The 16,590-nt window shown below is 47.4% G+C and overlaps 1 protein-coding gene across 1 annotated transcript in view; it reads right to left on the bottom strand.

Annotated features, from left to right (window-relative positions):
• LOC126547388 (alpha-L-fucosidase-like) overlaps positions 1-11,870 on the bottom strand; it is a 53,976-nt gene extending 42,106 nt beyond the window's left edge. The window contains exon 1 of the mRNA XM_050195375.3: positions 11,766-11,870. Coding sequence (XP_050051332.1) covers positions 11,766-11,769 — 4 coding nt within the window. The 5' untranslated portion in view covers positions 11,770-11,870. The remainder of the gene's footprint in view (positions 1-11,765) is intronic.
• Between the last annotated feature and the right edge of the window lie 4,720 nt (positions 11,871-16,590).

The following is a 16,590-nucleotide window of genomic DNA, read 5'->3' as shown; positions in this document are numbered from 1 at the left end:
CGCGAAGGTCGGCGACGGCTTCTTGAAAAGGCAATTAATTTTTCATTCGCTTCTTGCTTCCTCGAGCCCTTGGCACCTTCACCGCTGCCTTCTGAGCAAGCTCAGCTAGAAGGTGACAGCCGTGGCGAGGTGTTCAGAAGAACAATACCGCCAGTGTAGCTTGCGTCTGGGTGACAAAGATGATGACAACTGCACGGAACCATGCAACGGTTTGCAACCCGAGTTTTTGAACGACAGCTTCTATTTTGTTTAGTGCGCATGACAGAGTATCGTGTCCAGTGTATTTAGAATGTGTTTGACCTTTCCTCTTGATCATTTGGAGAGAAAAATATGCATGTGATTTTCAAGCGTCACGACAGGCGGACCTTGTCGCGCTGTCGCGTCGTGCTGTGGGAGAACTACATAGAACTACATGGATGTGACTACGCGAAAAAAATTTCGATGAATTTAATTTATTGTCCGAATAAATACAGTATTGTATACGCCCGTAAAGTGATCGCAAACGTGCGCAAAGCCTGCGTTTTAACCAAAGTATCGTTATACCTTTAGTATGCCGTCATCTACAGTAAAAATGTTACATGTTGCTAGCATTAAAGGCTGTGTCCCCTGCCCCACCCCCTCCCCTCCCATCTGGGAAGTAGAAATCAAAACTCTTTCGCGGCTCTCGGTGGCGGCTTAAGCCTAACAGTGTCAAAACAGTTGACCTAATTGAAAAGACGTCGTCAATACTTCGACCTCAGCAAGAGATCAAACGAAACGAAGGCTAATTTGAACCTTTCTTCCTGTCACGGTGGCGCGTACAATTAGCAAGAAGGAATTCACGCCGAAGCTGTCGAAGAGGATGAACTGGCTGCTACCATGTTGGTGCGCAATTAACGCGGCAACCGAAAGCAGCCTTCGTGCTGTCTTCCGGGTGACAAGAAAAATTTTCTGGCAAGCCAGAAAAAAAAAAAAAGAAAGAAAACGGCGAGGCGACAACGCTGGCGGCTCGCCAACCGCAGCGGCAGAACCTGTCGCTCAACGTTGTCAGTTGTCACCGTCGCTCGAAAAATCACGTGCATGTGGTTCAGCGTTTACTAAATGCACTATATTGTTACGTGTAGAAATACACAGACGGAGGAGGCGAAGAGGCTATTTACAGGCTATTTAAACTGGACTGGAGCCAGAGCGCCAGGCCGACATTCGCTCGCGCCAAGGGCACCGACCCACTTCGTCGTTGTTCTCGCGGCGACTCTTCTGTTGAGTACCTCCCGATAATATCGTAATACTACCCCCCGGCGGCAAAAGCGCCGTCACTGTGCTGTTAAATATCCAAGGCGCGTGGAGAGTTGTAGGGCTTGAGTCGGGCGACGTGGACAATGTCACTGGTTGTCACAGCGGAGGACGCAGTGGGCGTGGCTAGAACAATTCCATAGGTGACATCGGTCACTTGGCGGAGCACGCGATATGGGCCTGTATAACAAGAAAGCAGTTTCTCACAAATGCCAACTTTACGCGATGGTGACCAAAGCAACTCGAGGGTGCCGGGCACAAAATGGACATCACGGTGACGGAGGTCGCAGCGTTGCTTCTGTTTGTCTTGAGACACTTGTAGACGAACGCGCGCAAGTTGACGAGCATGGTCAGCACGGGCGATTGCATCACGGGCATAAGCGCTAGTTAAAGCTGTGGTGGACGTAAGCACAGTGTCTAGCAGTAGCGTCGGTTGTCGGCCATACAAGAGGTAAAACGGGGAAAAGCCAGCAGTTTCGAGGCGGGAAGAGTTGTACGCAAAGGTAATGTAAGATAGAGCCAGGTCCCAGTCACGGTGCTCGTCTGAAACGTATTTCGATAGCATGTCGGTAAGCGTGCGGTTCAAACGCTCAGTGAGGCCGTTCGTTTGAGGGCGGTAGGAGGTGGTAAATTTATGCTGTATGGAGCAGGCCCGCATGATGTCGTCAATGACTTTGGCCAAAAACGTACGGCCACGGTCTGTTAGCAATTAACGCGGAGCACCATGCATCAAAATTATATCATGTAGAAGGAAGTCCGCGACATCAGTTCCGCAACTGGTCGGAAGGGCGCGGGTTACGCCGTAGCGGGTCGAGTAGTCAGCCGCGACTGCAACCCACTTGTTTCCTGATGTAGATTTCGGAAATGGGCCGACAAGGTCTAAGCCAACACGATGGAAGGGCTCGGCAGGGATGTCTAGCGGCTACAGGTAACCAGAGGGGAGCTGGGAAGTCATATCGACAGGACCGAGTGTTATCTACACCGCTGCGGTCTCTCATACGCCCCGGAAAAGTTGGAGCTCCTAACCCTCAACCTTCTTGCAACCTAACCTTCTTGCGTCGTTGGCAAAGTTCACAAGCGGCGACGTAACGTCGTACGGAACGGGCAAGGCCCGGCCAGAAAAAACGGCGACGTACACGGTCATAGGTTCGAGATACGCCGAGGTGTCCTGCCGTTGGTGCGTCGTGAAGCTCTTCTAGAACGGTTGAGCGGAGGTGTTTAGGTATGACAAGTAGGGAACTCAGAGCCGTCCGGATGAAGGTTACTACGGTACAGAGCAGCATCGCGGAGGACGAAGAGGCGTAGAGTGGCATCGGCCGGAGAGTGTTCAAAACGGTCGATGAGTGCTCTGATGTAGGCGTCACGACATTGTTCGTCGGCGAAATGAAGGAGCTGTGATACAGAGAATACGCAAGCAGCACTGGTAATATGGGAGGACTCAGGGCCGTCAGCAGGGTAACGCGACAAGCTGTCAGCGTCTTGGTGCAGGCGGACAGACTTGTAGACCACGTAATATGAACATTTTTGTACCCTCAAAGCTCATCAACCAAGCGATCTTTTAGCGATGAGAGCCACCAGAGAGCATGATGGTCAGTGACTACGGAAAAAGGGCGACCGTGAAGGTAAGGATGGAACTTCGCAACCGCCCAGACAACAGCAAGGCATTCTCGTTCCGTAATGGAATAGTTGCGCTCCGATGGTGCTAGGAGGCGGCTCGCATAAACAATAACGCGATCCTGGCCACGCTGACGCTGGGCTAAGACGGCACCTACGCCATGACCGCTAGCATTTGTACGCAATTCTGTAGGGGCATCAGGGTCGAAGTAGGCTAGAATGGGTGGTGAGGTTAAAAGACTGACGAGACGAGAGAAGGCGGCGGCTTCTGAAGTGCCCCACGAGAATTGTACGCCTTTATTCAAAAGATTAGTGAGGGGTCTAGCAATTGTCGCAAAATCTGGAACAAAACGACGAAAGTACGAGCATATAATCCTACAAAACTTCGGACGTCTGCGGCTGTCTTCGGAACCGGAAAGTATCGGACAGCGCGAGTTCTGTCGGGATCAGGCTGTACTCCGGAAGCGTCAACGAGATGGTTCAGAAGAGTAATTTGACGGTGGCCAAAATGACATTTGGACGAGTTAAGTTGCAGCTTCGCCTTTCGAAATACATCAAGTATAGTTGTTAGACGCACAAGGTGAGTGTCGAACGTTGGCGAGAAGACGATGACGTTGTCGAGGTAGCAGAGGCATGTGGACCATTTGAAATCTTGAAGCAAGGAGTCCACCATACGCTCAAAGGTGGCAGGGGCGTTGCATCATCCAAACCGCATTACTTTAAATTGGTATAGGCCATCAGGTGTGATGAACGCGATTTTTTCTCTGTCCATATCGTTAACAGCAATCTGCTAGTATCCTGAACGAAGATCAATAGAAGAGAAATAGCTGGAACCGTGGAGGCAGTCAAGGGCATCGTCTAGACGTGGGAGCGGGTAGACATCCTTCTTAGTAATGTTGGTCAGATGACGGTAGTCATCACAGAAGCGCCATGTGCCGTCCTTCTTAACCATCACCACAAGTGACGCCCAGGGACTCGAAGAAGGCTCAATGATGTTTTTATCTTGCATTTTGTTCACTTCACTTTGAATTACTTGGCGTTCCGACGCAGAAACGGTCATCGGTGAATAGGCGTAGCATCGCCAGTAAGAAACCGATGCTTGACCGCGAGCGTCCGGCCTAAAGGGCGATCGTCGAAGTCGAAAATATCTCGGTGGGACGATAATACTTGGCAAAGGTCTTCAGCCTGCGCAGAGGACAGGTCCGTCGCAACCATTTTCTTTATGTTGGGATCGGCGCTCGAGGCTGGCGCGAGGAAGCCTGCGAAGCCCGCAAGAACCATCAGTTGATAACGCTGCCACATGATGGTCACCGAGACAATCAACGTTGGCAAGGCAATTCTACCGCAAGGAAATACCTTGCGGTAGAATTTCCTTTGCCAATCCAAAGTTAAAAATAGGTATGCGAGTGCGGTTCGCAGTAATAGTAAGTATAGTGTGAGGCACGGTAACATCACAATGTATTGGAATGTCGGGCAGAGGAGTGACGAGGTACTCGCCATGAGGAACTGGTAGGAAAGACAACAGGCTATTGACTTTGGCGGCAGGCGAAAAAAGCCGGTGGGGCGTAAGCGGCACTGGGGTGCGTCAGAAGGTTCTGCAAGAATCGGCAACTCAAGGCGAAGGGCACTGGCAGAGCAGTCAATAAAGGCACAATGCGCTGAGAGCAAGTTGAGGCCTAGAATTAGGTCGTGGGGGCAATGAGCAATCACGGTGAAGAGGACAGGAGTGTGAGCAATAACGGTGAAGAGGACCGGCGATGCTGACACGTGCCGTCCACATGCCGACGATAGGCACAGTACCGCCATCCGCAAGGCGGACGACGCGCACCGACGCTGGGGTGAGGAGCTTTTTGAGTCGTCGTCGGAAGGCAGCACTCATAATAGAAAGATGTGCGCCTGTATCGATGAGTGCAGGGACAGGATAGCCGGCCCGTCAACGTCAAGAATGTTTTGGTTCGTAGGTAACGTGAATAGAGCATTTGAGGGCAGGGTCGACAGCGGAGCTTCACCTCCAGTAGCTGCAGTGCCTAGTTTTCTGGCTGGGTCCGGGAGGCGATAGGCGGCGAAGAGAAGCGGCGGGGTTGGGGCGAGCGAGGCTGATGGCGTCGAGGTGAGGGCGAGCGGCTGTAGCGAAGGTACGGAGCAGGGACATCAGCGGCAGTGCGTTCATGGCGGGTGGCATAGGAAACAGAAGGCCCAAAGGTGCGGGAATAAGTGGCGGCGTATGTCCGAGGATGTGGTGGCCATCGGTTGCGGCAGTGACGAGCGACGTGGCCGATGCGACAGCAGTGGAAGCAGATCGGCCTGTCATTAGGGGTACGCCATTCGAACTGGTTGCGGCGAGATATGGCAGAAAAGAACTGTCGGGGACGAGGAGGGCTAGTAGAGAACTGGGGAACGCTGGGTTGAGACGTTGAGCACACGGAGTTTAGACCCATGTTCTCAAATTCCTGTCTGACTACGGCCTGAATCATCGCAATTGTGGTTGCTGGCGGATCGGGAGGCGTCGCGGAGGAAGCTGGCGAACAGGCGGCCTCGAGCTCGCGGCGAACAATACGGGTGACGTGGTCACAGGTATTAGACGTGGCCTGACGCCACCATATTTGGATGTTGGGCGCGCTGCACTTCGTCAGCAGTTGCGGAGGTAGGGTATTTTCCATTCCACGTCAATTCACTCCAGCATGTCGTTTGAGCAAATGATACAAACATTGTATTTAAAGAAAGCGAAATGATTAAATACTAACTACATGATAATTTATTTACTCTGCAATTACGATGACTCCCTAGAAAACACCTAAAGGAATGTCATATCACCTTCATTATTAACGCTACAGCGTTAAGGGCCACGTGTCGCAAAAAATCAGGCATCGGACGTCATTTCGCGAAAGATCACTCCGAACCGCACGAAGGCCCTCCGCATGGCGCAGAGGCGTTACTGAAATAGATGAATTCCTCGGAGTAAAATGCGTCAGAAAAATCGTAAAGTACGACCTAAAAACAACCTACAGATATGCTAGCGTCGAATTGTAATTCGAATATACCAGTAAAAATAATTGTTACGCCATAACTCAAACACAAACCCCTTTTCCAGCGTTTCTACCATTCATTGGGCGGCGCGACCTGCTCGGTTCCTTGCAACAACACTATCCAGATGGTGCTCGCCTCCGCGCATCCACAAGAAAGCTCCGGTTACCGAGAAGCGTGACAAGCAGTCAGGGATCTTGCAATGCTATCGCTTTCCACTGCCCCAAATTTTTTCACTGAAATCATTATTCATTTCAGTGCATCATGATTCGTGACTGAAGTAGTTACGACAAAAAGGGCTGTTTCCTTTATTTTTTTACTTCTCACAATGATTGTCGATGGAGCCAGCATTTCAACCGAATAGGTATGCCGCTTAATCAGAACATTCTGGTTGGACACATTACGACCGCCGTGACGACTGGTGTATCATTCCGGAGCTTTACAACCCGATGAAACTATGACACGTTAATTTACGAGGCTTTTCACTAAGACGAAATAAAGAGTCTACATGTAAGCCTTGCATGTATAGGCTCCCGAGGACCAAAAGTACAGCATCCCGACAAAGATCTAAAGCGGCACAGCCACGAAGCTTCGCGATGATCCACATTACAGAGGCCTCTAGCGTCGAGCGAGATGGAGCCTTCAGTACGAGCGGGAAGAATGCGCGTTGTGTTTGTTCCGTTATAATGACCAGAGTGTTGAACAAGACCGTATTTGTTTTTGGGACAATGAAGTACACAAGCAATGGAAACAACTCGTCAAGAGTACACTAGTACGCACAGAGCGAACTAACTTATCTAATATCGATGGTTCAAACTGTGTAAAATTGGACATCCTCGTGAACCTCGCAGTTTTCTACCTTGTTTGAAAATGGGCCTGAAGTTGATCCTGGGCCGCAATTGCAGAAACACCCAGTTCGTATCCTTCGCATCAGCGAAGAAAATGTGAAAGACGTACTGCAGTAGATGGAGCGCGGGTGCCGAGCTAAGTAACTTATTCAGAACATACGCGTGACGCCCTGTACGTCCCGGTTAGAAGGCCTTGTCCGCGCCTGCTAAGACGAAGCCTGCTCCAAGAAGGTCGCCTTTAAGACAAGAGCAACCAAAGAAGTATGATTGAAGTTTCTCCGCCTTATGTGTCGGGGGTATAATTATTTCATGAATGCACATTTTTAATCGCTTATTGCCTCCGTTCTTGGTCGCCGTCAGAGGAATGTTAACAGAGCGATAGAAAACTTTATTATTGAGGCCCGCCGTCTGCCTGCCTAATTATGTTTTTTTTTCTCGCCCTCTGTCTATTTCCTTGTGATATTTCTCTTCTTATGCTCATGCCAGTCTGATTGGCCTCAATTTCATAATTTTGTTCCTCCTTTAAATATTTCGCAGACATTCGATTTAAGCTTTAAGACTCATCAAATTTTCTTTAGTCACGCCGCCCAATTCTTGGTCGATTCCTGAAAGTGGGTATGTACCAGGATTCTTGAGGTCATCACAACCTTTAATCGCAAAAACGACGACCGGTGTAACACAAAAAGAAAACAAAAATGAAGAAAAAAGAAAAGAAAAAGCAGGACGGAGATAGGCACCACCGGCTTTATTTCCATCAGGTAAGTCGTTGTTAATGCACTCGCACTATTGTAAAGCAAAATCTTCTCGCCTGTCTTGCTGCATATCGGTTGCTTCAACGACACTTAATTGTCTCGAAGTATTACGAACAACCGATTCGACTCAGAATTTGTCATTTTCGCTAGCTAAATATATAGCCACTGGCGGATAACAAGAGGTGCACTAGAATTGGCCGTTAAAGTCAGTCCTGAACTGGTTCGCCCAAATTATAATTTTAATAACTATATTAGGTACGGAATTCGACAGGCATAATTCAGTCTGTCAAGCCTGAATGTGCTCAAACTACATCCACTAGGTACGAATTCCGAGAAAAGCCTTAATTTCGACATGACCACCTCCAAACTTGCGACGAAGTGAATCAGTATTCTACTAACAATTTGTATTCTGCAGCTGAATTTTCGGGACTACTAATCTAAAGTGGCGCTATAGTCAGAATTCCTACTATCCAGCACGCCGCCAGCATTGACTAGCTCCAATTGGAACATGTGCGCTAAAGAAACTAAAATCAATCACTAAACTTTTTTTTATTTAAATGGCGTATTGACGTTGATTGTACATTTCGTCATATCCACCGTTGCTCTAATTATATTAATTCCAGCAAAAGATTATCGCGTTATCTGAAAGCCCCAAGATTTAATAATTGTGTTATATAACTTGCCAAGAATGTGTTGGCAAGCTATAGTTGGTGGGACATTATTATCACCAGCCTACATCACGTCTGTATCGGGCACGTGCGCCTCGTCTACAGATGATATGGACATGCACAGTGTGCGTTTACGGAAGATAAAAGTACAGCACATGCATTAATCGAGCGTTCTTCTTGTTCTGCACACCCTGCTGTCGCCTCAGTCATTCCTTAGGATGATACATGGGGTCAGAATTCCACGAACGAGACTCGCGAACGTGTTTTGTACCCGCCGTGGTTGCTCAGTGGCTATGGTGTTGGGCTGCTGAGCACGAGGTCGCGGGATCGAATCCCGGCCACGGCGGCCGCATTTCGATGGGGGCGAAATGCGAAAACACCCGTGTACTTAGATTTAGGTGCACGTTAAAGAACCCCAGGCGGTCGAAATTTCCGGAGTCCTCCACTACGGCGTGCCTCATAATCAGAAAGTGGTTTTGGCACGTAAAACCCCATAATTTAATTTTAACGTGTTTTGTGGTGGTCACCACGTAAAGGGCCGGACGGACGGACACTCGTACAGGCATCCCTAGGCGCTATAAGCTGCATCGTCGCGGAAACCTTCGCGAAAGCGATGGCAATTCGCAAGGGAGAGAGAGAGAGCAGAAGAACACAGTTATTCTCTCAGATTCAAGAGAGGTGTGCAGCCTATACCTCCCCCCAAATCAAATGAACCACCACTACACGGTCGTGTAGTGATGCCCCGGTCACGAGGACCTGGAAGGTAACGAGAGAGCTAACTTTATAGCCCGAGCTAAGCGGACGATAGGGCGGGCTCTCACAGTGCCTCTGGAGGTCCAACCGCAAATCATAATAGGACGACCGCGTGAAATTCTTGCTCATCAAAGAATCACTCGAAAAACCTATGCGCCCCCTCACAAAGATCTGAATGGGAGAGACGCACACGACTGGAGATAGATTGAAACGATCGAGAAAGATTGTTTCCACATCTCAGCAGTATGAACGCCACGTTCCCAGCCAGATAGCCACAGTCGGGATGCCACTGGTGTGGAGAGAGCCCTACACTCATCCAACTTGATTGATTGATTGATTGATTGATTGATTGATTCTTTATTGGTTTATCACATATACATGTGATGGGAGGGGAAGGGAAAAGCCATTCAAGGATGGCTTGAGAGAGTCCTTCGCCCCCACGCTGGCAAAGACAACAGCAGAGGCACACACGTCCTGTTCACATGGTCGTACACTTGCACAACATTGCCATAAACCTTGACAAAACCATAAAATTAAACACATTAGTTACTGTCCTGCGTAGGGCATCATGCGTTAACATACTTAACTTCACCTCAGCATCGAATGACAGCACATTTCATAACAACGTACGCTTAGTAATAGTGACATTGAAACAATATAATTAAATACCAATCGTAAACAGCTCTAGAGGTCAATATTAGGCTAGAAAGAATGTGTACAAGTCAGATAATTTTGCTTCGCGAATATCGATTTGTTTTTTATTAAACTCATTTAGTAGACGTGGAAGTTTGTTTTGAAGCATTTGCCGACCATAGCCAGTGTGACAATATGGAACATTCCATATTTCTGTTGTTCTAGTGGCATATGATGCTTCCTTCAAATGGAGATTTACCAAACGCATGAAGATAGAATTATGACAGTCATAGTTAAGGCGATATTCACGCAACAATTTATGCTCATATGCGTCTTGTACTGTAACTATTTGAAATTTTTTAAAGAGCTCCACAGTAGAATGCCGGAGTGGCACATTCTCAATTATTCTCAAAGTTCTTTTTTGTATTACTAATAGCCGCGAGAAATTCAATTGTGTTGTGGTCCCCCAGACCAAATGACAATAGTTTAGATAGGAAGCGAAGAGGGCGTTATAGATTAACAATTTTATTGACTTCGGAATTAAGTAGCGGTTTCTGTTCAGAATTCCCGTTATTGCGCCTAACTTTTGTAATATCGCATTGATATGCTCATCCCAGTGCAGTGATTCTGAAAAATGCACACCAAGTACTTTAATAGACCTAACTAGCTTTATCTCTGAGCAGCGATAAAATAGGTTACGTACTACTGAAACCTTCCTGCCTATAGAATGAAACATCACAGCCTTTGTTTTCTTTGTATTTATCTTTAATTGGTTAATATCTGCCCACGTGCTTAATTCCTCTAAAATGGCATTACGTTTATGAAAAAGTTCGGCATCTGATGAAGACGAAACAAATATGTTAGTGTCGTCAGCATAAATTATAAATTTACCTTCTGAAGATATATGAACTATGCCATTTATATATAAATTAAAGACCAAAGGCCCGAGAATGCTACCCTGCGGTACTCCTGAGATTATTTGCTTTCTGTCAGATACCATTTCATTCATTGACACAAACTGACGTCTTTCCGAAAGATAACTTTTCAGAATCATCAGGGGAAGCCCACGAATGCCATAGTGACCTAATTTGTCAAGTAAAATTTTATGATTTATGTGATCAAACATCCCATTCGGATGCACTAAACTCCCGGCAGATGTACGCACCATGCGGGAACTTACAACACACATCAAAGCAACGGAGAAGTGGGAGGCACCCTTGTCTAGCCCGGAAGTGGAGGGCCAGTTGACCCTAATACACCAGGTCAGGCGGACAGCGGAGGCCAGCGGTGCCCTGGTCTGAGGGTCCGACCATTTCTACTGGACTACCTCACGCTAGCAATAAAACATTTTTATTTCTACTACTTCTAGTGCATGGTTTCCAACTACACCTGTCTTCCATCTCCTCACTCCATTTTACGCCCGCAATTTCATTATTTTATTCACACCCTGAGTTCGTTCTCTGCCATCCTCTGCTTGCAAAAGTTAAAGCGTATTCTTTTGTTCTTGTTCATTAGCAGTGTTTAACATGCCGTAATAACTCGACACAGACATCCTATATACTTCTCGTAAATGTTATAATGCCCCCCGAAGTAAATGTATCAACCTTCTCCAGTATGACTATTGAATTGGACTATTGGATTGAACCAATAACAAGATTATGTATAGGAAGCAAAACAATATACAAATAGCATAGATACACATATAGATACACGGCAACTTTTTTTTTTTTTAACACTTTCGTTTCCCTTTACCTTATCACTTCTACAGTTCAAGCTAACAAGAATATTACAAGTGACTTCCTCTGTGCTTTCCTTGGCTTCATTATCTGTTGGCTTCATATCCATGGTTGCGGCTAACAAAAATTGGGGCCTGTTTACTTCCCCTTCTTTTCATTCAATGCAAGCGACAACCAGCCATTTTAAGCAATAGAAGGTAAAGAACACAATAGAAGGAACCTACATAGTGAAAACGGTACACTAAATGAACGTTTACAAACAAATAAAAATCCATAAAAAAAGTTATGCAATTCGGACGACCAGGAAGTGGCAGAGTTGTCATTGAATCGAACAATTACGAAGAATGGCACCAGCAACAATAGCAAAAAAAGATTCCTTTTTTTTCCACCGGCATGAACACGCGAGCAGCCCAAACGGCTAGGAAAAAATCATGCGTGGTCGCCCGGAAGTGCGACGGAGCTCACCCATGGCTGTTTTCTGCAGCTGACGGGAGACTGCGCCTGTTTGGTGAGATGCTGCGCTATAGCGGCTGACACTCGAGCTAAGGCGAGATAAGTGAGGGAAAAGCGAGGCTCCGTCGCTGCGCTGGTGCGTGAGCGGCTTCCCCCTGATAGCGTCACGATGAACCAGATACGCGCTATCGCACAATAGTATCGCAATCTGTTCACAATTTTGCTTGCCTATGCTGCTGTGGTGATATATACGCAGAATGAAAGCGAGTTTACAGGAAAAAGCAAATACCTCCAACTGATACCCCGCACCTCCACCAGATATGTTACGTAGGAAGACGCAGACGAAAAGCTATGTACAAGTATATTTACAAGAAGATACGCTGCGCTTGGCCAAGAGGCAGCAGCCCACGCTAGCTTCTAATCGTCGTCGTCGTCTTCACACTGCTCGCCTTTTCGTGATCGCATATATTGTTCCGTAGCAATATTGCTGACGTGGATGCAAGTATATACAGGGTGGTTCAGCGAACATTTTCAAAAAATTTTAAAGGTTGCCTGTGGCATATAGGCACAATTCTAGTTCATGAGCTGGTCTACTCGAAGCGGCGGAGATTACTTGCAGAAAAAATTGAAATGCATAGAATACCGGAGTGGCACATTCTAAACTATTCTCAAAATTCTTTTTTGCATTACTAATAACCGCGAGAAATTCGATTGTGTTGTAGTCCCCCAGACCAAATGACAATAGTTTAGATAGGAAGCGAAGAGGGCGTTATAGATTAACAATTTTATTGACTTCGGAATTAAGTAGCGGTTTCTGTTTCCGAAGTTTTCAATTTCCGAAGTTTTCAATTTCCGAAGTTTGCGGAGAAATGCTTTGGCGTTCCATTTACATTCTTAATAAAACTTCATTTTATGCATTGAAGCACAAGAGTAACTGGAACGCCAATGCATTTCTCCGCAAAGTTCGGGGAATTAATATCTCGAAACTGGTGTCGTCCTGAGAATACGTTCCAAGTGGATCCGCCTTGCAAACTCCACGGCTAGACTTTCTAAATTGCAATATGGGCCATAAAGTAATTGGTTAAAAACTTAATTAGTGAAATTTGGACAATTAGTCCATTATCCATTTCAATTTTTTTTTAGTAATGTCCGCCTCTTCGAGTAGACTAGCTGATGAACTAGAATTGGTATATCTGCCACAAGCAACCTTTAATAAATTTTGAAAGTGTTTGCTGAAACACCCGGTACATAAGAAGGAACAAGAAAAGGAACACGGCCACAGTTTGCCCAGAATGATGAACAGCGGTATCCCAAGGACGGGAAGCCGTGCTTGCGTACATAGCGTTTCTTACAATATAGAGGGTATACTCTGGCGCTGCGATCGTTCAGACAAGAATGGGAATGATGGTCACTTGCCCGATCTTCGGGCTTGCGGCTTCATACGTTCTTGCGGCTTCACTTATTACGGTTTGGCTGACTTCATTGGCCCAAATTTAAAAGCAATATATGCAGTGGCGTAGCTAGGTCATCGGGCACCCGGGGCCCATAGGTCATCTGTCACCCCCCCGCCCCCCCGGGTGTAGTCGAGGAAGGCGAGCATATCAATTTCCGGGTTTCAGCACCAGTACAGCCGCCTTGGATACCGCGCACGTCCCCTGGGTCTCCTTCGCTTCCTTTCCCAGTGATCGCGAATGCAGCAGGTATTTGGCGGCGAGGAGTTACGGAGTCGCCATCTATCGGAAGCGCCTCGCTGGCGTAGTATCAGGGATCACGCGGCGCGCTCCTCATGGGTTTTGCTGTCAGCGCTCACTGAAAACACCACGCGGGAGCTCTCCCGGACATTTCTGTAAGTACTTTCGAAATGAGAGAAGTTTTTTACTGTCTAAATGATAATATTGGGCAAACTAAAAGCACTGAATCGTTCACAGACGTTATCTCGTTACCGAATACGTACAGTGAACGCCACTGTGTGCGGTCGCCGCGATGGAGTCTCCCGAACTGGCTTCTTGCGTGAAAGGTAGGCAAACGCTGAGAGCAAACTATGTGAAATATGTTCTTATAGTGTTTATATAATTAAATAAAGCGTAATAGAATGAAGCCTCAATGCAGCGATCGCACAGCTTCGCAGCGACCGACTGCGCGTCTGCATGCTTGTCAGCGCACTGTTTTGCTTTCGCCGCGTGCGCGTTTTCGCACCGTGCCATGAGCTTTAGGCCGCAGAACATGAGCATTTGACAGTATACAAACAACCATTGTTGCGTGGGCGCTATCAGAGCTGTTCAAAAATAATTTCATTGTAGAGACTTCGACGCCTACGGGGACTGTGATGTGCCGTCGCGACGATTCAATCTTTTTTTTTTCTAAATTCTTGGACGTTTCAATATTATTTCTCGAGTTGCGTCGCACTATATGTTTATCAGTGTTCTCAGCGTGCGATTTCCCGCTGCTTCTTTTTTTGTAATCCAGTGCATTAATTCATAACACAAACATGACCATATGCCATGCTTTTTTTTTAATGTGCTTCTTATCGCTCCCTTTCCCCTCCAGTGAACTTGCCAGTATCTATAGCATCGACAAGTTCATAGACCAAACCGTCATGACATTAGTCGGGCAGCGGAGTCGGGCGAGCGTCTCATTGCGCGTTTTTCTAACATCGCAGACCCGGCGCCGTAGCAGAAATCTTCCTCGCGTCTGTGCTTGCTGCATACCCAAGTTGTAGGCGATGACTGTTTGCCGGTTTTGTTTCGCGAGCCACGCTTCACGCAGCTTCTTGTCCTGCGGCTACGTATGAATAAGGCTGACACCAAACTCCGTTGCGTACGTCCGGCACTGCGGCACCGAGCAGTAGCCTACCATGTTGCGCGCCTTCAAAGGCAACCACTACCTATTGTAGTGCTTTCAATCGTTGTTAAGGGGACACTCGAAGCGGGAAAATCTCACCACTAAATGAGGACCGCAGCGTACGAGGGAACTTAAACTCTAGTTTTCCGCTCGCTTCGGCGTCCCGAAGCAGCCGACGCGGCCGCTATGTCCACGTGATCCCTAATAGCACGTCACGCCGACGGTGGCGCCAGTTTTTCCAGTGGTGCAGCTCGAGGCCAGTACACGCTGTCTTTTCTGCGCCAAGTAACACAGGGTGCTGCACTGATAACTTGTGATAAGCGCATGTGCACATCTTCTGTCAGACTGTAAGGCTTGGCAACCAATACGAATGCGGCATCGTGGCAAATACGGGTCACATCACAAGTAAAAAAAAAACGGCCGTGGCTTAGCTTGGTTAAGCCTGGTGATTGCGAAGCAATAGTGTGTTATTCTCGGATCAGCTGGTAGTATGGCTGGTGGTAGTCTTGGGTTATGCTAGTGTTACGGCTTACAGTGAATCATCTAAGAGGAAGTCATCCGTCGAATCCGTGTATGCCGACAAACATTTCCCTCACCAGCGTGCCCATTACAAAATCTTCTAGTATCGATTGGCCGACGGTGCGGTAACACTCCACTTTCTCCGCGTCGTAAGATACGCCCACTCTGACCGTAGCGCCCCTGGTGAGAGGAGCGGGAGTTAGGCCGCCGTTGGTGGCTACCGCCTCGCCTCGCGACGGCGTGAGATGGGGCCCCGTTTTTACACAGCTGGTGTGACGTCACTCTAGGTCACGTGGTGTGACGTCACGCAGCGAGGTTACGCTAAAGGTCAATGGTGCCTACCACCGTCTCGCCACGGAACGGGCTGAAGTGCGACCTAAAGTAGTATTGCTTCGCAATAAGAATTTTATAAAGTTCTAACTACCAATTTTAGCGGCAACATTTTATTTGCAAAGTTGAAGGCCGACATTCATATCTTGCCCAACAAAAACTTCACAAAAATCGTCGTAGGTACTATGGCCCGCAGTATTTTGGCTGTTGGCAGCCCTGAACGAAAACGAAAATTAAATTGTGTCTGAGTGACGCTGATCTCCCCACCATATTAGAAAAACGGAAAACGCCGCCTGCCTCCCTGCTGCGCGGGCGTTAAGGTTATGACAATTACGAGTTCTCTTCATTCTGATGAATAAAGCCTTGTTTTTATTTGCTGCTATACGGACAAACGTGATTATCCGAGCTGCGGTACCACCAAGAGATTGGGAACAGAATAGAGCACGCTTCGCGTCGATTCTTGGCGTTACCATAAAAAAAAAAAAAAAGGAAGACCGCGATGAAGCCCGTGCCAGCGAAACCTGTTGGTCCGCACTCGCTATGGAGAGGGTTGAGGGATCAACCTCACTGGTCCACTATTTCATATTTATATTGCTACTGCCATACTGGGCGCCGCCCGGAGTGCCAAAGTACTGTAGGTTGTAGCACCCAAAACGATTTTGTTTAAGAAGCTTTTGTTGAGTTAATAATATGACTTTGAGTGCTCAATTCTGGAATTGAAGTGCTTCCTCTATAAGTACTAATTGAGGGATTATTAAGGATATGGTTGTTGCTTATCTGCCATATTTTTCACGCTACCGAATTCCCAGTAATCACAGACACATAATGTCATAGAATACGGGAAATATCCTCACAAAATTCACGTTTTTTTTTAATTTCTGTGCAGCTGACACAGACACTGTACTTGTGACATGAAGTCACACAACAACAACAGTTTTCTTCAACTTTCGAGGGTAAGAAGGAAAGCGTGAAACATAACGGCTGGTTTTGCAGCGGCTTCTCGGAGCGAGCGGGAGAGGGGAAGTAAAAGCGAGCTGAACATCGCGGCGCCAGCGACCGTTTCATCGGACGAGGAGGAAAGCGCGCGCGGAGAGCCTTTCCTCCTCTCTGGCTTGGGCGATCCGGCGCGGCGCTGCTTGAAAGTATT

This window comes from Dermacentor andersoni, chromosome 1, assembly GCF_023375885.2.
Source record: "Dermacentor andersoni chromosome 1, qqDerAnde1_hic_scaffold, whole genome shotgun sequence".
Lineage (NCBI taxonomy): Eukaryota > Metazoa > Arthropoda > Arachnida > Ixodida > Ixodidae > Dermacentor > Dermacentor andersoni.
This window is presented reverse-complemented; position numbering and strand designations above follow the sequence as displayed.